The sequence below is a fragment of the Engystomops pustulosus genome, chromosome 2 (genome assembly GCF_040894005.1).
Source record: "Engystomops pustulosus chromosome 2, aEngPut4.maternal, whole genome shotgun sequence".
NCBI classification, from domain to species: Eukaryota; Metazoa; Chordata; class Amphibia; order Anura; family Leptodactylidae; genus Engystomops; species Engystomops pustulosus.
The window spans coordinates 236,879,175-236,902,793 of record NC_092412.1 but is presented as its reverse complement, the minus strand read 5'-3'; the positions used below and the strand labels follow the sequence as shown (position 1 = coordinate 236,902,793).

Here is a 23,619-nt window from a genome sequence, read left to right as displayed (position 1 = left end):
AGGATCGGCTTCTTGGGGAATGGAGGTTATGTCCCTTCTGCCTGCTTTGTGGTTTCAGGACCTCCGGAGGACCTGCAAAGGTACTGAATTGGCTTTTGCGTAGATGTGTATTGAGAGCAGGAACAGGATTTCATGGGTGAAGGTTCTTCTCAGTATAAAATTTGGTGGGTGGCCCCCTAGACAGCTTGGGCCCTGGGCTACCACCCAAACCACCTATATTATAACCCACTACTGCTATGCCTTGAGTGACAGTTTTTGGCAGACAAAGCATGAAAAAGGTAACAGTTTCTGGTGCTTGACCAAGAATTGCAACTGTTTGTAATTTTTTTCTGTCCCACATGCCACTTTTTCTCCTATTGTGGATAAGTAGGGTATAATGGCTTGCATATAATTTCATTGAATTCTGGCACCAGAGCAAACTTCTGTAATTACCAAGAACAGTGACGTCACTGGGTGCTTTATCTCTGTACTTTGACATCACTACATTGATTAAAATACTATGAATTACTATGTGTCGGAACCACTTTTGTTTATATGGGGCTTTACTCAGATGTGAATCATATAAATGTGAATAAAACATACATTTTACACTCTACAGATTTTGGAGCCAGATAAATGTTGTCTTGTCTCAGGTGTATGGTGGTAACAGTGGGGGTCATTTACTAAGGGCCCGATTCGCGGTTTCCCCACGTGTTACCCGAATATTTCCGATTTGCACCGATTTTCCCTGTATTGCCCCAGGATTTTGGCGCACGCGATCGGATTTTGGCGCATCGTTGCCAGCATGCACGCGTCGAAAATGGGGGGGGGGGCGTGGCCAAACGAAAACCCGTCGGATTTGGAAAAAACGCCGCATTTAAAAAAAAAAATGTGTTGCGGGACTCGCGCTTACCTTCACCAGGTATAGGGCGGTGAATTTCAGGGCATTCCAGCAGGCCTCAGGGAACTTCAGCGCAGCAGCGACATCTGGTGGACGGTGGAGGAACTACTTTAGTGATTCGCCGGAAGACCCCAATCCACCGCACAGAACGTGCCGCTGGATCGTGAATCTGCCCCTGTATCTCTATATTCTTTTCATAGTTTTTATTGCAATTTAAATCAAAAACAATTTAACTAGTTGATATCACTAAGAATAATAGAAAGAATCAAAAAAAAGATTGCCAGCCCATAAACACATATAGGGCCGCCATCAGGGGGCATTTAGTGTGACTATGTTTACAGGGCCCCAGGGAGGAGAAGGGGCTCCAAGTCACAGAAAACCCTCCTCTTTTCCTAAGTGCAGGGAATTCAATGGACTGGATTATCATTCTGTGGGGTCAGAGGCCCAGAATTTCCTAGTGCGGCCCTGTACACACATTGGGGCACATTTACAAAGCAGTCTGCACCAGAATTCTAACATAGACTGCACATAAATACATGTGGAAACTGGTTGCACATGCATTTGAGAATTTTTGCACATGTATTGTATAGCGGTTGCACTATTCTCGCCATGACACAATACTGTGTACATAGTGGGGCGTTCCGTTAAGTACTCGCAGCGGCCGCCACATTTATGTCGGTGAGCCCGGGTCCGTGAATGTGTCTGCCGCTGTACGATAATAGGCACTTTGCCTTACCATTAGCAAATGTGGGCCATTTTGCTACAAAAATAATTGAATTGTTTTGAGGCCTTTTCTAAATCTTCAGATTAGTGAGCTATATCTGATTGAATATTTCCTAGAATTTTACATATTGCAATTTTTTTTTCCCCAAATGTCTGACAATGTCTGACTTTAACTCATTGGCATCAGGTAATTAATACGAGACAGAATAGTTACTAGGGAAATGCTGCTGAACAATTCCATATAATAGGATGTAGCTGTCAAGCAGCATAACCATGGCAACAAAATATCAAAAACTGGGCTTTTTGCCTTTCTATAGAGAAGGACAGTGGCAGAAATTCTCAAAATATTTGTAGAAAATCACTGAAGACATAATAAGATATTCTAGATTCTTTTCACTATACACTCCATTACGTAGAATTTTTTTTCTTTATAGGGAGGTGAAATATCCTTCAACATGTACTTGTCCAGCTCTCCAGTCTTTTAATTAGCATTCCTGCTTTCCTGATGATGTGAAGCCTTGATAATAGACTTTGTTAGTGTAGACCCGGTACTTGGTTGTCTGTAGTCAAAGTCCATGTATCTTAACGACTTAGTAACTCCGCTACCGATTGAAAGATATTCCCAAGAACAACATACATTTATTTTCAATAACCGGATATTCCCACACATAGATAAGCAGAACGTCATGAGGATTTATTGAGGGGTTAACAACCAAAGCAAAACTTTTGCGTAAAACTACTGCATAATTACCAGACCAGATTTCATGGTAAAACAGGGAAAGAAAACAACGGTACACAAAGAACATACTGGAGAACAGTTTTAATAAATAATGTGACAAAAAAAATTTATGTTTTGGATTATCTGATCCTCAGTATGCAAAAAATTATGGCTAAAAATAAGATGTTTTCTTAAATGAAGAATAACAAAAACATTAATCACATGGTATGATCCCCTACAATTTTCAGTCTTTCAGAGTCTCACTTTCTGGCTTTAGAGAAAAGAGCAAAATAATTAGAATAAAACACGTTATGTTTGAATTGTTGAGACCTTAAGGCCGCCATGTCGAAAAAAAAAATCAATTTATGCATTAGCACCAATGACAAGGTACAAAATATAAACTAGGAATAGAGGCATCAAATTCCCAACAGGATTCTAACACAACACCTCATCCAGAATTGTTGCCCTATTTTGTTAAACTTAGTTTATCTAGTTTATAATTTGAACCCAGAAAAAATTATTTAACATTTGACTTATTTATACCATAGGGTCGGAGGTGGGGGTCCCTTGATATGTTTTACAGGTCTTTCATTAGATTTTTGAAAATACTGAATTGGTTTAAAGATCTCCTGTGGACAGGAGGACCGGGAACTTTTCTTATTAGGTTTTTAGATAAAAAGTTTAAAAAGTTTTGGGTAGAAACTTTACTTCTCTAACTTTTTCAAGTTGTTTTTTAACATTGCTAGGCTAATTAATATTCCCGTTATGTTCTTTGAATCTAGTGTAGGCTTTGATGTTTTTGCTTTTATGTAATTCATAAAAAACTAAATACTTGCAAAATGTCTGTGTATGGTCAAAATACCGAGCTATAAATAATAAATTCTACATTTGGGAATAGTTATTTCTCGGGGTCAGTTAACAATACCAAAATATCTTCAATCCCTAAGAGAGCCATGACACGTATAGTGGATATGTTTTTAAAGGGATCCCACTAAATACTACTTATGTTTTAAATTTAATAGAAGCATAGCTTGAACATCTATTAAAAGCTACTACAACTCGGATCCTGATGTAACAAGCTAAACACAAAAGTAGCCAGCACACTCTATATTTATAACAAATAGATGTGTCCTTCCTTAATTTTCCAAAAATTTGGTAAATGACTTTATTTTCGAAACATAAAAAATTCTAAATGTGATTGAGACATGCTAGCAAACCAATTAACAGGCTGGAAGCCAAATCATAACCACTAGGTGACCACATACAGACATAACATCTGCAAAATCTGTAACACTGGTTATCACCCAACACTTGTGATACAACATGTTGAGTCAAGAACAAAGCTAAGGAGGGGCACATCTGAAATTTGATTTAATTGGTTCATACACAAAGCTGCCTTCATTAAAATATCCTTACCTGACCCTGGCTTTTGTAGCTGTGTTGGCTGTTGTCAGTTGGACAACTATTCAAGGGCAGGTGAGGCTAGTCAACAAGGCCTTTTATATAGAGGTCACCCCTGGGATCAATGACTGTCTGAAGCAGTGAATTGGCCCAAAGCTAAACAGAACCTGCAGGAGATGGCACTAGATCCCTCGCACTGGCACTGAAGGGTTGAGTAAGTTTATTTTAAATATTTATATTACAATTGAATTTATGTGACATAAACAACTTTTATTCAAATTTTATTATCTACATTTCATTGTCACAATCTTATGTAGTTTTTTGGTATTTTTATTTAAAAATGATCCCCTTTGTGTCTTTAGATGCTAAATATTATCCTTTATTTTAATTGGTTGTATATCCTGTTAACATAGCCTTGTGACTACATTACTTGAGCCCTTGTACAACTGTGATGCAATTTAATTACTTTTTTTTAATAGTCTGAATACAGTGTATTAAGTCCCCACTCTTCCCCCCCTATGGTAAAAATATTGCTACAACAATATACGGTAAGAGGAAAGAAAAACATTCTGGGTTTTCCTCAGCCAGTAATGATAGAAAACATGACAAACAGCTTATCGTTTCGGACATGGATAAACCCAAAAGTAACATTTGGAACGGCCCAACAATAAATTCAGCACTAACAAAAAAAAAAAAAACATAAAAAATAATAACAATAATGATTTTACAACATTTTTTCAAAAAGACAAAAAAAAAGGTTAATAGTCGCAATGGTTTAAAAATAAAGTTTAGTGATTGTGCTTTTAAAACCAACAAAACAGTGCATTACAAAATAACCATATCAAACCAAATCTCCTGAAATGGCACTTTTTTTTTTTAACTTTTTTTTTCCTTTAAATGGATTGACTCTGTAAAGATGTGTCAATCAATAATAACCAAATATCGCTAGCAGTTTCTTACTCGGTGTTTATTACAAATGTTACACTTTTTGTTTTTTCTTTTTTTTTCCTACAAATGTTGTTGAATGGAAAAATAAATGATTTTCTGTAAGATTTCTTTTTTTTTTTTCACGTATCCCAAGACCACCAGGTATTTAGCTGGCTTGACTTCCACGTAATCAATAGGATGTAATACCAAAGATACTTTAAATGATGGACATGGGGGAGACAAGTACCACAGGAACGTATGAAAAAAGTACATATTTACAATGAAATCACCTCCATACTGTTTTATACCTAGGTTGATGAAGGTCAATACTGCTGAACAGTAATTTCAGGGCTACCATGAAGTATCCTTGGTTAAATGCATTTTCACGTGATGCACCTCAAGGTTTACTCATGAAAATGGTGGAAATTTGTGCATGGATTTTCATTGTCTGAGTGGTTGTTTTAAACTATGGACGGACAACGATGCTTTGGTGGATCAGAAGCAACGCTCGGCGCCACTTCGTCATAGGGCTTGATAGGAGACAGACATAAGCGGCTTGATAGGCAACAAGCTTTCGATTCCAGTCTTGGCACCTACTGCTGTCTATTCTTTGAAAGCAGCTTTCTTGGCACCAGTACCCCCGAGATGCGATAACTTGACATTCTGGTTGAGCAGTAAGAAGGTGCCCGGGGTAAGTGCTGCTTTTTTGGGATAGAGGTAAATGTCAACGTGGCCTTATACAAAGAGAGTGTAAACAAATGAAGCAAAAATGTGTTCAGCTGGGTATAAAATGAAGAGCATGTATGATCTGATTGCACTGAACAGCATCTCTGGCATAACGTCATTCGTCTTGAGGCATCTTGAAGGATTTACTATCTGATAGCATTTCCATCATTTCCATCTTTTCCTTCAACTTTCCATTTCCTGAAAAACAAAAAGGACACAACTGGTTTGAAGGTGTATCACTCCCCAACCAATGTTCTCTATCAATTTCCCATGAGTCATTTTAATGCCCGTGCAAAAAGAACAACATGGTATTTCAATTCCCATGGATACGCAATTGGTTTTTTGTAATGAAGCAAAAATGATAAGATCTCTGTTTGCAGGGTATGATTTATTAAGTTAAGCTGCGCTTTCTGTTATGCCTACAATTAAGAACAGTGGGAGAAACATTTAAAAGCAGGAAATTAAATTGCACAAGTCGAAAGATGTTATTTCAAAGAGACGTAAGCTGTTCTCCGCGTTGGGTTCACCGTGGCGGCAACCAAAGATGTGATCTAAATTCACCGTAATGGTTTTAATCACTGACAATCTCACATTTAAGCTAAACCATATAGACTGATAAAAGATGAGGAAGGAACTCGCTGTGGGCCACTTTGTGTCTCTATTTAATACATAAAACATGTATTAAAGAGAGTTCATGACCATCTATGGAAGATCATTTTGTCATATAGAAATATAAAAGATGGAAATGAAATCACTTGGGGTCATGTATGGCACAAAAAATTCTAATATTATTACAATTACTCTATAATTTTGTAAAACTTTAACCCATACAGACGTAGCAAACAGTAGCTCAGCATGCTACTCGATATATACCATATATACTCGAGCGGCTGATCCCTGTGACGGACAGCGAGGGGACATGGAGCTGAGGGATATTTCCGCTGGTGAGGAGGCGAGTATAGGTGGTTTATTGTTTCTATAGCCCCCAAAGCCATGTATAATATTTTTCAAAATCCCAGAAAACCTTTTTAAGTTATTGTATATTAGTGTAGTCAGAAAACATCTGCAAATGCTGTTCTTTGATAATTTCTAGATTATGTTTCCCATTGGAACCTCATTTTATTTAAGAAGAAAGGATGTAAATAATTTTTTGGGTGCACCTTGTAGAGAAATCATTAATTTGTCTGTGTTACTATACATCCCTTCCAGATTATTCAGGTTTAAAATAAGATTTTGACTAGCCACAATCATCTATGAAATTATTAGTTACACCAATCCCACCATCAACAAAACAGTCTCCTTAGGTCAAAAAGTAGCAAAAAGTGGATTGTATTATTTGGACAACCATGCCATACTTTTGTACATTAATACAAAAGTTTTTAAATCGGAGAAATTAAATTTTTGGAAGGCAGGGGTCTGCCAACAACTGTCATTAAAATTCTCAAACAGAGACTGCACATAACCATTTTTAGTAGATGGTACAAAAACAAAGATAACAATAGTTGTTAGCCCCATGATTAATGGAGAACAATCAAAAAGAGCCTAACCAAACAAATTGCACCAGCTCTCCAATCACTCCCTATTCCACGTCGCCATGCACGGACCAGCCCGAGACCCAGGTGAAATCCAATAAGTAAAACAAATGTCCAGCACTTATGATCATGACTAAGGCCATATAGGCTGAAACGCGTAGATCTTACCTGTTTTTCCATATGCATGTTATGCCAAGGAAGATATGTGAGACAATTATGATGGAATTTTGAAAAGACACAAGAATAAAGTCAAGTAAGACAAGTTTACCTTTTAACTACAACGGAGAGGGCTGGACATTTGTTTTACTCAACAATCAAAAAGAAACCCATAACTGGTAACTAATGCTATGGAGAGGTCAACAGAGTTTCTTCTTCAAGCTTAAAACTCGTACTGTTTGAATAATTTATAAACTCAAACATTTTCTTTTTTGGGTCTGAGCAAGAATATTATCTAAATGAACAGCTATGTTCACAATATTTAGAAAAAACAATATTGCAAATTCTATCAAATTGTGCAAATTACAATCTGAACTTACCTCTATTTCGTCTTCATCAAAGGTTCTTTCATATGTCCCTAACAGCTGCATCTCGGCTGCATTCCTACGACCTGACGCTTGATCTGTTCTCCGCCTTCCACCAGAACCTCTAGAAGACATTGAACTGGAGGAGCTGGGATCTCTAGGTGTATTTGATATAGGGAATGTTGGCTTACAATATGGCAGGATGTCCTCTGCAGAAATCATTAAAAAAACATTCATAAGAATTGTCAATGTTAAGGACATTTTACAAAACAATAACAATAAAAATAATAATGAATAACTGATAAGAGTCATAGTTTGGTTAGGTTTCATTTATTTTGAATTAGTTATAAAGGGGGGTTATGCAAAGAATACCGTGATGTCATACCTTGAGGAGTTTTTGTTGGTGTGCCATCTCTCTTTGCTGGTTTGGCTCTTTTCATCTTTCCATCTAATTGATCTACAGATTCCCTTCTCTCTCCTGAATTTGTCCGGACTTCTGCATGTTGTCTACTGTCCACTCCATCTCTTCCTCTGTAATTGACCCCTTTTCTCTCTGCCAATCTATCTAATCTTTGATCGGCAGTTGTATACTTTTGTGGCATGCCAGAACGCATGTCTAGTTGTGCTTTGGATGGTCCAGTTGGGGATTTGATTGCAGGAGGTGGCAATGGTGGAGGTGGTAAATCTGTAGGGAAAATGATATAATCAGTAACACGACCTAATGAAAACATTGTTAATTTTTTTTTTTAATTAGAAGTGAATAAATAAATATATATATATAAATAGCTATTGTAACTTCATATTTGCATACAAGTTTTTAATGGATAGAGGGGGGGGGGTAGAGAGGAGAAGGACACTTCTAGTTACCTATGTTGGTGGCTTATCTCCTGAAGGAGCATTAGATTGGGCAAGTTAAACTTCAATTTTAGGGATCTTTATTACTAGGGATGAATGAACTTAGAAAGATTTGTGTTCAGTGACTTTGGCCAAACCTTGAACAAACTTGGTACCAATCACATGTGTTAACCCTTCAAATAAAGACATCAGCAGCATTTAAATGAGGATAAGGCTGGCCTGGGTGTTAGTGGTGGGCTTGAAAAGCTGGTAGATGTGCTGCTCAGTAGCCCAACCAGCTTTTTTGAGTATGAACCTGGATGCCTATTCCATGGCATTAGCTAGTAAGGCGAATTCCTAAGAATTTAATATATATTGATTGATAAATTAGGAATGCTGTTTATAACTGTCTCCCAGCACTTTTCCTACCCCCTGTAACACCATTGCAGAACAACTTCTATAGAATTTCCATCCTGTCTGGTTTTATATCACATACTTTACAATGGACCAATTAAGGTCAAAATTATTTTAGGCTTTTGGACTAATCATCCAATAATATTTTTTAGAAATTATACAATGTGACAACAAAATAAACCAAAAAACAACTTCACTGCTCTGCAATTACACAATCTGTAGAAACCAAATGATCATTAGTGAAAATAAAAACGGCGAAATGCAACTTCTAATATGACACAAATTTGCTATTTATACCTACATTACAGAGCTACTAATTGAGGCGCTGATATTAGGAGGGAGTGGGAGGCAATGTTAGACAATATGCTGAATAAGACACAATTTATATTGATCACATTTATCAAATTTACTGCTTTACTTCAGGATGCATTCTAATGGCTTCTTGTAGCTTCGTTCTTCCGATTCTGTAAATGGTTTGTGACTAATATAATATATTTTGATAGTTTAAATATGATTCGTTTTACAGTAATACAAATGGAAAATGCTGATGTAGACCTTGTTCCCAAAGTGGCCAAAACCAGGATTTTTACCACACCTCATCCTTATATTAAAAGCTGTAGTAGAACCCCCATTTACTATGTACCTCCTACAATGCAGGTGTCTTCTTGTGTCACAAAAGGGTGTAGAAACAAGTTTATTGACTGGGTCAGGGGATATTTTGATACACATAACCGTTCCTCTACCAAGGTCATCAGTATCAAACCAGCGGAGGTCTTACTCCTTGACCCTGCTAGATCAGCTGCCCCAGGCAGCCACTAGAACGTGAAATTATATAGGGGATAGAGCCACAACCAGATGGTTCCATGTACTATATAGCAGCTGTGCTGGACAACAGTAGCTCTACTTCTATCCATGTGAGTAGTAGATACAGTCGCTGTACAGAGGATTGAGCTTTCCCTTTTATAGAAGGCTACATGGAGTTGCTGATCGGTGGAACGTCCACCACTGATATGATAATGTGAGCTTAGATATTAAAAAATGGGCACCATCTTGGAAAAACCCTTTAAGCATTACCGAAACAAAATATGTTTTTTTTTTTAAATAATTTTTTAGAAATTGTGCTTTTTTTCTTAACATACACAATGAGCTTCTGTTCTTGGCTGCAATAACCTTGTAAAATCAGATAATGTGTCCAACATCTCAGTTCTAGTGACAGTCACAATCTGCCGAGGAGCCGCACTGTCCAGGTGCACTGTCGCGTCTCTGTTACATGCAGTCTAATCTCAGATATAGGCCACAGAACGTATACTCTGGGTAAAGTACTGATAATACCGGTCAATGACTCCTTCCAAAATTACTTGTCTTCGTCATGCTGGCCACTTTATCATTTTTTTTGTCCATCAAGTGCCTAAGTCTCTCATCCAGGGGTAAAAAAAACATAAAAACTGCTTGTGTAGCCATTGATAAGGATCTATAATATTAAGCTTTCATATGATAATGGAAAATGATGCCCCTCTTTGAAAAATTGCTGACTGGTAATGAAATTCCTAATCAGATTGTTGTTGCTAAGAGGCGAGCGGCGAGGCGAGGTGCAAGAGACGCGCTTCCCCTTCAGCAAATTTACTAAGGCTGACAAGATGACAAAAAATAGGAAAATGTACAAAACATAAATTTCCAGCGGAGCGGCCTCGTTGCTCTTAGTCAGGAGAGGAGAAATGGAGAGGTTTAATAAAAACTAGGTGCGCCACCTGAGGCGGTTTCATTAAGGGCCTTCTTCTTCTTCAAACATTAGCCCACTGTTTGCATTTCCTCCCGTGCCCTTATGGGAATACAAGAATTACCTTTTCAGCCGGGGGGTCGATATTGTGTGTGAAGGCATGAAGAGAGATGATTAGAGGCTTCAAGTTTATTTGCACAAAATTTGCTTGAAATAACACTTTAGATTTGAGCTTGGATCTCATTTTGTTGACCTCCCTCCGATACGTCGGACCGGACCATAAATATTGGATTTCATATTGTTCGGATGCATATGGAACTGCCAATGAGTTGAGTTTTCTAATTTACCATATCTATATTTCCTATCACTATTATTATTATGCGAATGGGACCTGACGGAGCTGCATTTAACCCATCGAGATGCAGAGCAGCAGGGTACAGTAAGCAGATTATCTCCAGTAATAAAGGTTTCAATAAACCCATGGCATTTTTCAGCTTTTTTTCAAATGTCATGTGCACAACGATTTCTATTCAAATGTGCCATTTCATCTGTTTGACTATAAATATTGCATCGACTTGTCGGAGGCCTTGTATCGCGGCTGTAGATCAGGAAATTAACATGGGTAAAAGAGAAGTCATGTTTCTATAAAATGGGAAAAATCCTATAATAAAAATTATTTAGCGAAATCGGAATTGCAAAAATAATTATCTGCCTTCTGATTATGTAAACATTTTAGAAATTCCGGTCACATTCGTCCTAGCCATGTTCTTAAATTGGGATACAGCTCTATGTGGGCCCATATGGTCTGATCTCCAACATTTCTTAATTAAAGATTACCTATTGCTTAAAAAGCAATGTTCCTAAAAAGTCCTATGTATTTCCATAGCAACAGACTACAAACAAGTAAAGTGTAGTCTAACCATGTTACATGTTACATTCCCTTCTTTCTGTTCTACAGACGGTATAAGACATGGATGGAAGAGGGTAAATCTGTCCACACACACAATATAAAAATTGGATGAAATGGCCAATGGATAATTTCGGCTGAAGTTGCATTTCGACTGATCTGCCAAAACTGTAAAGGTAGATTTAACTTTTTTTTAGTTCTGTGATCAATTGAACCTGAAACTTAAACAGTTTTTACATTTTCCAAAATGCTATTGGTTGAAATCTTTTGCAAAACCTTTTGCACATAGTTTTTGTTGTTCCCCAACTAATATTTCCTATGCTATTTTCTTAATGCGGCCCAGGTATAAAATGTCACAATTGACTTCAAAGATATATAAATTCCACCCCACAACTTGTGACTAAACAAGCTGTAAAGTTCCACTTCAGACTTTTTTGTTTTAGAATCCATGCTGCTGATTTTGTGGCGTATTTCTACTCTACTTACATGACCTCCCACAAGGGCACTGGATAGCTATTAACAAAGCCTGACTATATGCCATATGCATCTTACAAAGGGGGCGACCACAAGACACAGCTACAGTCCCCAAAAAATGTCTACAAATTTACAGTATTTGGCTCAGCTTAGCAATAGGAATATTTCCAAATAATTGCCTTTAGATCTTGAATCGATAGAAGAGTCATATTTAGTGTCAGCAACTAAAGAGCATTGATTGCCAATAAGAGCCCTTCTGCAAGTATTGCATCTCCCAGCAGCCGTCCATCATTCGCAAAATTAAAATAATTCATCATTATTAGAGATGAGCGAACATGCTCGTCCGAGCTTGATGCTCGGTCGAGCATTAGGGTACTCGAAACTGCTCGTTACTCGGACGAATACTTCGCCCGCTCGAGAAAATGGCAGCTCCCGCCGTTTTGCTTTTTGGCGGCCAGAAACAGAGCCAATCACAAGCCAGGAGACTCTGCACTCCACCCAGCATGACGTGGTACCCTTACACGTCAATAGCAGTGGTTGGCTGGCCAGATCAGGTGACCCTGGGATAGACTAGCCGCTGGCCGCGCTGCTCGGATCATTCTGTCTCTGGATGCCGCTAGGGAGAGAGCTGCTGCTGGTCAGGGAAAGCGTTAGGGTGTTCTATTAGCTTACTGTTAGGCAGGAGTGATTCTCAAAGAACCCAACAGCCCTTCTTAGGGCTACAATAACGTTCTACTTTTTTTATTTTAATTTGCATCTTTTACCATTTTGTGAGGAATTAGCAGGGGGACTTGCTACCGTTGTGTTTAGCTCTTAGTGGCACACATATCCATAGCAAAGACCGAAGTGGGAAAATTCAGTAGGGGTTGGATTTCTATTAGGCAATAACTCAGTGTCATCTCATCTGGCATAGTAGTGTGCTTCCTTTGATACTTGGCTAGAAAATAGCCATAGGAGAATACAAACAGCTTCTTGAAGCCTACAGTAGCGTTCTATATATTTGATTTCTGGTTGATCTGCTGGTGGCTGTAGTTTCTGCAGTGCATGTACTTGCCAATTCTGAGCAATTTGTAGTGAGACTTGCGACCGCTGTGTTCTGCGCTTAGTGGCGCACATATCCATAGCAAAGGCCGAAGTGGCAAAATTCAGTAGGGGTTGGATTTCTATTAGGCAATAACTCAGTGTCATCTCATCTGGCATAGTAGTGTGCTTCCTTTGATACTTGGCTAGAAAATAGCCATAGGAGAATACAAACAGCTTCTTGAAGCCTACAGTAGCGTTCTATATATTTGATTTCTGGTTGATCTGCTGGTGGCTGTAGTTTCTGCAGTGCATGTACTTGCCAATTCTGAGCAATTTGTAGTGAGACTTGCGACCGCTGTGTTCTGCACTTAGTGGCGCACATATCCATAGCAAAGGCCGAAGTGGCAAAATTCAGTAGGGGTTGGATTTCTATTAGGCAATAACTCAGTGTCATCTCATCTGGCATAGTAGTGTGCTTCCTTTGATACTTGGCTAGAAAATAGCCATAGGAGAATACAAACAGCTTCTTGAAGCCTACAGTAGCGTTCTATATATTTGATTTCTGGTTGATCTGCTGGTGGCTGTAGTTTCTGCAGTGCATGTACTTGCCAATTCTGAGCAATTTGTAGTGAGACTTGCGACCGCTGTGTTCTGCGCTTAGTGGCGCACATATCCATAGCAAAGGCCGAAGTGGCAAAATTCAGTAGGGGTTGGATTTCTATTAGGCAATAACTCAGTGTCATCTCATCTGGCATAGTAGTGTGCTTCCTTTGATACTTGGCTAGAAAATAGCCATAGGAGAATACAAACAGCTTCTTGAAGCCTACAGTAGCGTTCTATATATTTGATTTCTGGTTGATCTGCTGGTGGCTGTAGTTTCTGCAGTGCATGTACTTGCCAATTCTGAGCAATTTGTAGTGAGACTTGCGACCGCTGTGTTCTGCGCTTAGTGGCGCACATATCCATAGCAAAGGCCGAAGTGGCAAAATTCAGTAGGGGTTGGATTTCTATTAGGCAATAACTCAGTGTCATCTCATCTGGCATAGTAGTGTGCTTCCTTTGATACTTGGCTAGAAAATAGCCATAGGAGAATACAAACAGCTTCTTGAAGCCTACAGTAGCGTTCTATATATTTGATTTCTGGTTGATCTGCTGGTGGCTGTAGTTTCTGCAGTGCATGTACTTGCCAATTCTGAGCAATTTGTAGTGAGACTTGCGACCGCTGTGTTCTGCGCTTAGTGGCGCACATATCCATAGCAAAGGCCGAAGTGGCAAAATTCAGTAGGGGTTGGATTTCTATTAGGCAATAACTCAGTGTCATCTCATCTGGCATAGTAGTGTGCTTCCTTTGATACTTGGCTAGAAAATAGCCATAGGAGAATACAAACAGCTTCTTGAAGCCTACAGTAGCGTTCTATATATTTGATTTCTGGTTGATCTGCTGGTGGCTGTAGTTTCTGCAGTGCATGTACTTGCCAATTCTGAGCAATTTGTAGTGAGACTTGCGACCGCTGTGTTCTGCGCTTAGTGGCGCACATATCCATAGCAAAGGCCGAAGTGGCAAAATTCAGTAGGGGTTGGATTTCTATTAGGCAATAACTCAGTGTCATCTCATCTGGCATAGTAGTGTGCTTCCTTTGATACTTGGCTAGAAAATAGCCATAGGAGAATACAAACAGCTTCTTGAAGCCTACAGTAGCGTTCTATATATTTGATTTCTGGTTGATCTGCTGGTGGCTGTAGTTTCTGCAGTGCATGTACTTGCCAATTCTGAGCAATTTGTAGTGAGACTTGCGACCGCTGTGTTCTGCGCTTAGTGGCGCACATATCCATAGCAAAGGCCGAAGTGGCAAAATTCAGTAGGGGTTGGATTTCTATTAGGCAATAACTCAGTGTCATCTCATCTGGCATAGTAGTGTGCTTCCTTTGATACTTGGCTAGAAAATAGCCATAGGAGAATACAAACAGCTTCTTGAAGCCTACAGTAGCGTTCTATATATTTGATTTCTGGTTGATCTGCTGGTGGCTGTAGTTTCTGCAGTGCATGTACTTGCCAATTCTGAGCAATTTGTAGTGAGACTTGCGACCGCTGTGTTCTGCGCTTAGTGGCGCACATATCCATAGCAAAGGCCGAAGTGGCAAAATTCAGTAGGGGTTGGATTTCTATTAGGCAATAACTCAGTGTCATCTCATCTGGCATAGTAGTGTGCTTCCTTTGATACTTGGCTAGAAAATAGCCATAGCAATAGGATAGGATTGTTTGGTTTTAAAAACTCAAAAAAAAATAAAAAACACAAAAAAAAAAAAAAAAAAAAAAAAAACACCAAAAAAAACAAAAAGAAGTAAAAAATCCAAAAAAGTTATAACTCTCATTTTAAAAATGTTTAACCCGAGGGCTAGGGGTAGAGGACGAGGGCGGGGACGTGGGCGTCCAACTACTGCAGGGGTCAGAGGCCGTGGTCCTGGGCGGGGTGAGACACCACCTGCTGATGAGGGAGCAGGGGAACGCCGCAGAGCTACACTCCCTAGGTTCATGTCTGAAGTTACTGGGACTCGTGGTAGAGCACTGTTGAGGCCAGAACAGTGCGAACAGGTGATGTCGTGGATTGCTGACAATGCTTCGAGCAATTTGTCCACCACCAGTCAGTCTTCCACGCAGTCCACCCATGTCACCGAAATCCCCACTCCTCCAGCTCCTGCACCTCAGCCTCCTCCCCCCCAGTCTGCCCCCTCCCAGGAAAATTTGGCATTTGAACCGGCATACTCTGAGGAACTGTTTTCTGGACCCTTCCCACAGTCACAAACCACTTGTCCGGTTGCTGCTGAGCAATTTTCCGATGCCCAGGTTTTCCACCAGTCACAGTCTGTGGGTGATGATGACCTTCTTGACGTAGTGGAAGTGTGTAAAGAGGTGTCCGACGATGAGGAGACACGGTTGTCAGACAGTGGGGAAGTTGTTGTCAGGGCAGGAAGTCCGAGGGGGGAGCAGACTGAGGGATCGGAGGATGATGAGGTGACAGACCCAAGCTGGGTTGAGAGGCCGGGTGAACACAGTGCTTCTGAGACGGAGGAGAGTCCTCGACCTGAACAGGTTGGAAGAGGCAGTGGTGGGGCCAGACGGAGAGGCAGGGCCAGAGCTGGTGCATCAGCGCCACTGTCAACTAGTGAAGCTCCCGTGGTGAGGGCTCTTGCGGCGAGGGCTAGATCTTCAGAAGTGTGGAGGTTCTTTAAGGAAACACCGGATGACCGACGGACTGTGGTGTGCAACATTTGCCAAACCAGGCTCAGCAGGGGTTCCACCACTACTAGCTTAACTACCACCAGTATGCGCAGGCATATGAATGCTAAGCACCCCACTCAGTGGCAACAAGCCCGTTCACCTCCGGCCGTGCACACCACTGCTCCTTCCCCTGTGTCAGCTGCTAGTCAGCCCCCTGCCCAGGACCCTGGCACAAAAACCCCATCGTCGCCTCCACGATCCTCCACAGCATCCACCAGCGTTCAGCTCTCCATACCCCAGACGCTGGAGCGGAAACGCAAATATAGTGCAACCCACCCGCACGCCCAAGCCCTTAATGTGCACATCTCCAGATTGCTTAGCCTGGAGATGCTGCCCTATAGGCTAGTAGAGACCGAGGCCTTTCGCAACCTCATGGCGGCGGCCGCCCCTCGGTATTCGGTCCCCAGCCGCCACTACTTTTCCCGATGTGCCGTCCCAGCCCTGCACCAGCACGTGTCAGACAACATAATCCGTGCCCTGACCAACGCCGTTTCTGACAAGGTCCACCTGACCACGGACACGTGGACGAGTGCTGCCGGGCAGGGCCACTATATATCTCTGACGGCACATTGGGTTAACTTGGTGGAGGCTGGGACCGAGTCTGACCCTGGGGCTGCTCATATACTGCCGACGCCGAGGATTGCGGGGCCTACCTCGGTCCAGGTGTTTCAGGCCTACTATGCCTCCTCCTCCTCCCACCCCTCCTCCACCTCCTCCTCCGAACTACCATCCGTGGGCACGGCGCCATCAGTCGGTAGCTCTAGGCACAGCAGCAGTGCCGTCGCTAAGCGACAGCAGGCGGTGCTCAAACTGCTGAGCCTAGGCGACAAAAGGCACACCGCCCAAGAGCTATTACAGGGCATCACGGCGCAGACTGATCTGTGGCTGGCACCGCTGAACCTCAAGCCGGGAATGGTTGTGTGTGACAACGGCCGTAACCTGGTGGCGGCTCTGCAACTCGGCAGACTGACACATGTGCCATGCCTGGCCCATGTGTTAAATCTGATAGTTCAGCGTTTCCTCAAGACATACCCCAATCTGTCTGATTTGCTCACGAAGGTGCGCCGCATCTGTGCGCATTTCAGGAAGTCCAGCCCAGATGCTGCCACTCTCAGGGCAGCGCAGCGCCGCCTCCAACTGCCCGCTCACCGACTGTTGTGCGACGTGCCCACGAGGTGGAATTCAACACTGACCATGTTATCCAGAGTTTACCAGCAGCGCCGAGCGATTGTAGACTGCCAGATGTCAACTTCCACCAGAACTGGTAGTCAGGTCAGTCAGCTTCCTCAAGTCTACAATGAGGAGTGGACGTGGATGTCTGATATCTGTCAGGTGCTGAGTAACTTTGAGGAGTCAACACAGATGGTCAGTGGCGATGCCGCCATCATCAGCCTCACCATCCCGCTGCTTGGCCTGTTGAAAAACTCTCTGGTCAGCATGAAGTCGGAAGCTTTGCGCTCGTCACAAGAGACAGGGGAAGAATATTCCCTTGTTGATAGCCAAAGCACCCTCAGGTCTGTTTCTCAGCGCATATCGGAGGAGGTGGAGGTGGAGGAGGATGAGGAGGAAGAGGAGGAGAATGTTGGCGAGACACAAGAGGGGACCATTGTTGAGTCCTTTACTGTTCAGCGTGTATGGGCAGAAGAAGAGGAGTTGGAGGAGTTGGAGGAGGAGGAAATGGACAGTCAGGCCAGTGAGGGGAGTGAATTCTTACGCGTTGGTACTCTGGCGCATATGGCAGATTTCATGCTAGGCTGCCTATCCCGTGACCCTCGCGTTCAAAGAATTTATTCCAGCACCGATTACTGGGTGTTCACTCTCCTGGACCCACGGTAAAAGCAAAATCTTTCCACTCTCATCCCTGCAGAGGAAAGGAGTGTGAGAATGCATGAATACCAGCAGGCCCTGGTGCACAAGCTGAAACAGTATTTCCCTTCTGACAGCGCTAGCGGCAGAGTGCGTAGTTCTGCGGGACAAGTAGCGAGGGAGAGTAGGCGAGCAGGCAGCTTGTCCAGCACTGGCAAGGGTACGCTTTACAAGGCTTTTGCCAGCTTTATGTCACCCCAGCAAGACACTGTCACCTGTCCCCAGTCTCGGCAGAGTAGGGCTGATCTTTACAGAAAGATGGTGAGGGAGTACGTAGCTGACCATACCATCGTCCTAAATGATCACACAGCTCCCTACAACTACTGGGTTTCAAAGCTGGACATGTGGCACGAACTGGCGCTGTACGCCTTGGAGGTTCTTGCCTGCCCTGCCGCTAGCGTCTTGTCCGAGCGGGTTTTCAGTGCAGCTGGTGGCATCATCACCGATAAGCGTACACGCCTGTCGACTGACAGCGCTGACAGGCTGACGCTTATTAAAATGAATAAAGGCTGGATTTCTCAGAATTTATCTCCACCAGGTGAAGGAAGCTCAACCTGAATAATTGATCCACTCCTCCTCCTCCTCATTTTCCTCCTTCTCCTCCTCTTTGTACAGTAAAGCAGAGGAAAATGGCTATTTTTTGACAGGGCCCACTGGCTCTTGCTATAGTACTTCATGCATTTAATTTTTCTGGAGGGCCACCTACCCGGTCCTCTGTTTGAAACAATTTTTGTGAGTGCCACATACAGGCACTCAATCTATTCCATTTTACTGCAGGGCCACCTACCTGCTCCTCTGGTTTGAAACATTTTTGGGACTGCCACATACAGGCACTCAATCTATTCCATTTTACTGGAGGGCCACCTACCTGCTCCTCTGGTTTGAAAAATTTTTGGGACTGCCACATACAGGCACTCAATCTATTCCATTTTACTGCAGGGCCACCTACCTGCTCCTCTGGTTTGAAACATTTTTGGGACTGCCACATACAGGCACTCAATCTATTCCATTTTACTGGAGGGCCACCTACCTGCTCCTCTGGTTTGAAAAATTTTTGGGACTGCCACATACAGGCACTCAATCTATTCCATTTTACTGCAGGGCCACCTACCTGCTCCTCTGGTTTGAAACATTTTTGGGACTGCCACATACAGGCACTCAATCTATTCCATTTTACTGGAGGGCCACCTACCTGCTCCTCTGGTTTGAAAAATTTTTGGGACTGCCACATACAGGCACTCAATCTATTCCATTTTACTGCAGGGCCACCTACCTGCTCCTCTGGTTTGAAACATTTTTGGGACTGCCACATACAGGCACTCAATCTATTCCATTTTACTGCAGGGCCACCTACCTGCTCCTCTGGTTTGAAACATTTTTGGGACTGCCACATACAGGCACTCAATCTATTCCATTTTACTGGAGGGCCACCTACCTGCTCCTCTGGTTTGAAAAATTTTTGGGACTGCCACATACAGGCACTCAATCTATTCCATTTTACTGCAGGGCCACCTACCTGCTCCTCTGGTTTGAAACATTTTTGGGACTGCCACATACAGGCACTCAATCTATTCCATTTTACTGGAGGGCCACCTACCTGCTCCTCTGGTTTGAAAAATGTTTGGGACTGCCACATACAGGCACTATCCAAATTAAATTGTCTCCATAGCAGCCTCCACACGTTGTCTCCATTGCTACCTCCAAAAGTCGTCCATATAGCTGCCTCCATACATCGTCCCTTTATCAAACGAGGTGTGTCAGGCAGAAATTTGGGTTGTTTTCATGGATTCCACATCAAAGTTGTTAACTTTGTCGCCACCCTGCTGTGTTATCCACAAAATATACTGGCAAACTTTTACCATTTAGGGATATTATTTCAGCGCTTCTTGCGCATCTGTTTACATTCCCCTCACCCGCCATATCCTAAACTTATAAGAACGCTACTACACTTGATCTTATACAAAAGGTTCTTAGAAGTGCTGTTTGGGGAGTAGCCTAGAGACAGGGGCTTGAATTGGCGAAAGCTCGCCTGGCAGCGGAGCGCCAGCTCCATGCGCATCATGCGCTTCTTGCGCATCTGTTTACATTCCCCTCACCCGGCATATCCTAAACTTATAAGAACGCTACTACACTTGATCTTATACAAAAGGTTCTTAGAAGTGCTGTTTGGGGAGTAGCCTAGAGACAGGGGCTTGAATTGGCGAAAGCTCGCCTGGCAGCAGAGCGCCAGCTCCATGCGCATCATGCGCTTCTTGCGCATCTGTTTACATTCCCCTCACCCGGCATATCCTAAACTTATAAGAACGCTACTACACTTGATCTTATACAAAAGGTTCTTAGAAGTGCTGTTTGGGGAGTAGCCTAGAGACAGGGGCTTGAATTGGCGAAAGCTCGCCTGGCAGCGGAGCGCCAGCTCCATGCGCATCATGCGCTTCTTGCGCATCTGTTTACATTCCCCTCACCCGGCATATCCTAAACTTATAAGAACGCTACTACACTTGATCTTATACAAAAGGTTCTTAGAAGTGCTGTTTGGGGAGTAGCCTAGAGACAGGGGCTTGAATTGGCGAAAGCTCGCCTGGCAGCGGAGCGCCAGCTCCATGCGCATCATGCGCTTCTTGCGCATCTGTTTACATTCCCCTCACCCGCCATATCCCAAACTTATAAGAACGCTACTACACTTAACTTGGTGCAGGCTGGGACCGAGTCTGACCCTGGGGCTGGTCATATACTGCCGACGCAGAGAATTGCGGGGCCTACCTCGGTCCAGGTCTCAAAGGCCTACTATACCTCCTCCCACCCCTCCTCCACCTCCTCCTCCTCCGAATTACCATCCGTGGGCATGGCGCCATCAGTCGGTAGCTCTAGGCACAGCAGCAGTGCCGTCGCTAAGCGACAGCAGGCGGTGCTGAAACTGCTGAGCCTAGGCGATAAAAGGCACACCGCCCAAGAGCTATTACAGGGCATTCCACATCAAAGTTGTTAACTTTGTCGCCACCCTGCTGTGTAATCCCCAAAATATACTTGCAAACTTTTACCATTTAGGGATATTATTTCAGCGCTTCTTGCGCATCTGTTTACATTCCCCTCACCCGCCATATCCTAAACTTATAAGAACGCTACTACACTTGATCTTATACAAAAGGTTCTTAGAAGTGCTGTTTGGGGAGTAGCCTATAGACAGGGGCTTGGATTGGCGAAAGCTCGCCTGGCAGCGGAGCGCCAGCTCCATGCCAAGATCCAACTAACATAGTTTTAACTGCAGCACCTTTAATCTACTACTAGTTCACTGCCTCCATACATGGTCCCCTTATCAAACGAGCTGTGTCAGGCAGAATTTTGGGTTGTTTTCATGGCTTCCATGTTAACTTTGTCGCCACCCTGCTGTGTAATCCACAAAATATACTGGCAAACTTTTATCATGTACCGATATTATTTGAGCGCTTCTTGCTCACCTCCTTTGGTTCCTCTCTGCCACCCATTGGTTTGAAGCCTGAGTCCATTTAGGGTATGTTGCCATGCCACTCTCTAGCCTGCTGCCGCTGCCTCTGCCTCTGCATGCCGTCCCCTATAGTGTCAGGGTCAATTATTGGATGTTTTACATGCTATCTAGCTTCATTCTGTCACTCTGTCATGGCCATGCTGTTGCCCATAATTTTGGCATAATGGTGCGATTAAGCAGCCTCAGAGGCATCCATGCATGCTGCCCCTGCTGTTTCCTGTCCATTTCCGTGGTGTTTCCATCCTTTTCTGAGGTTCCCAGGTGTTTGGCCAAGCTTCCCTGTGCAGAGCCTTGGTCCCCTTGAAAAATGCTCGAGTCTCCCATTGACTTCAATGGGGTTCGTTATTCGAGACGAGCACTCGAGCATCGGGAAAAGTTCGTCTCGAATAACGAGTACCCGAGCATTTTAGTGTTCGCTCATCTCTAATCATTATGTAATCCATAGATGGATTTGATATAATATATGCTTTCTGAGGCCTGGCGTCCCCACTAGATAATGGACTAATTGCTCCGGTATAGATATAGGAATAATCCACAGGCAACGCTCCTAATTGTCCCATTGTGCATGTTTCTAGAGAATATTGTGCACAGTATGAATAATAGAATAAATAAGATGGTATAATGTCTTTACTCCATCATAAAATAATGAGTTTTTATTAAAAAGATTATGCTATAACATCTAAGCGATTCACCTACCAGTATTGCCACATGGGTTTTAGTGACGAAAGAGTATAAAGAAGTTTAACCAACTGCAACTATGCCTAATTTAATAGGGGGCGCTGTAGAATTTGATGGCACTATATAAATAAAGATTATTATTATTATTAACTTCCATCGTGTTTAATTAAAAGAGACACCAAGTCTACACAATTGTTGTAATTAGGGATGGTTTGAAAGAAAAAAAGAAAAAAAAACGTACAACCACAACCTTGTCGTATAGGAATTTGCAATTACAAAAACCTTAATTTAGTTAGTACATTTTTTCATATTTTTTTTTACATTTTATTAAATATATAACAAATTTTTTTTTAGTTAGGAAAATTGTGATTTCCCCAGTGCTGTAAAGCAGTAACGTAGCTGAGCATCAGGTTTGATGATCTATTGAAGTACAGAGGTCAATGGAGCATTCAGGTTCAGGGGTGGATAAACAGTGGGCTGTTTGTAGGTCCTTTTTGTAGGTCCTACAAAAGACCTGAAATGGCTCTTGTGTACATGTGTGTTGAGAGCAGGAACAGATGTACGAGGATTTCATGGGTGCCGGATCTATTGAGTATGAAATTTAGTGGGTTGTTTGGGTAGCCATGAGCACCCTACAGGGCTTGGACCCTGGGCTACTGACCAAACTGCCATTATTATATTCCACTATTGTTCAGGTGTTACCAATTGACCATGATTGTTCCAGGAGTCAAAACGACTTGATATTAATGATAATCTATCCCAAATATCTCAGTCCTATAGAACCCCTATAATATTCTGTGTAGGAATTTTGAAGATGAACATTTTTTTAAGGTCCTGTTAAACAATACACCACTGAATGAATACACTCTTAGGCTACATGCACACTGCCGTTACCCACCGTACTGTAGCGTGGTGGGCACACGGCAGTGTCGTGGAGAGGAGGAGGAGGTGAGTGCCCCGCCCCTCTCCATAGGAATATATGACGCACCGCGCTGTATGCTGTAGAAATATAGGACATGTCCTACCTTTCTACGGGGTAAGGAGCAGTAGGGTGCTGCTCCCGTTGGGCACCCATTGCCGTCTATGGGGGACATATATTGGCTGTATATATGCCGGCCGTATATACGTCCCCCATACGTTCGTCTGAATGTAGCCTTAGAAAAACAAGAATTATAACGATCCCTATTTTCGAAGAAATTTTGTTCTTTGCATGTTTCATCAAGATGCTACCTGCGAGAAGCAGCACAAATAAGGTATCACTTTTGATGATATAACTACTAGAATAAAACCAACTGATAGACTTATTTTGTCTCAAGAGAACAATACTAAAAAGTGGTGACATACTCTGACAGCTTAAAATGATTCATTAACATAATAAAAAGTTCTAAAAGACATTAAAAATAAATTAGACCTCAAAAAACAAGAAACTTGGAAAAAAAGGAGAAAGACTACATTCATGCCATATGCATTGAAATGACAGAACTGTAATAAAAGCC

General features: G+C 42.4%; 1 protein-coding gene and 1 long non-coding RNA gene across 4 annotated transcripts in view; one reads left to right on the top strand and one right to left on the bottom strand.

The window, feature by feature from the left end:
• Positions 1–2,276: 2,276 nt before the first annotated feature.
• Positions 2,277–23,619, bottom strand: part of ROBO1 (roundabout guidance receptor 1) — a 754,561-nt gene continuing 733,218 nt past the window's right edge. For all 3 annotated transcript variants that reach the window (XM_072138539.1, XM_072138540.1, XM_072138541.1), the window contains 3 exons: positions 7,814–8,113; positions 7,444–7,637; positions 2,277–5,573 (listed from right to left, as the gene is read on the bottom strand). In XM_072138539.1, the coding sequence (XP_071994640.1) occupies positions 5,559–5,573; positions 7,444–7,637; positions 7,814–8,113 (509 nt within the window). In that variant the 3' untranslated portion in view covers positions 2,277–5,558. The remainder of the gene's footprint in view (positions 5,574–7,443; positions 7,638–7,813; positions 8,114–23,619) is intronic.
• LOC140119477 (uncharacterized) overlaps positions 11,356–23,619 on the top strand; it is a 43,303-nt gene continuing 31,039 nt past the window's right edge. The window contains exon 1 of the long non-coding RNA XR_011853374.1: positions 11,356–11,476. This is a non-coding gene — a long non-coding RNA (uncharacterized lncRNA). The remainder of the gene's footprint in view (positions 11,477–23,619) is intronic.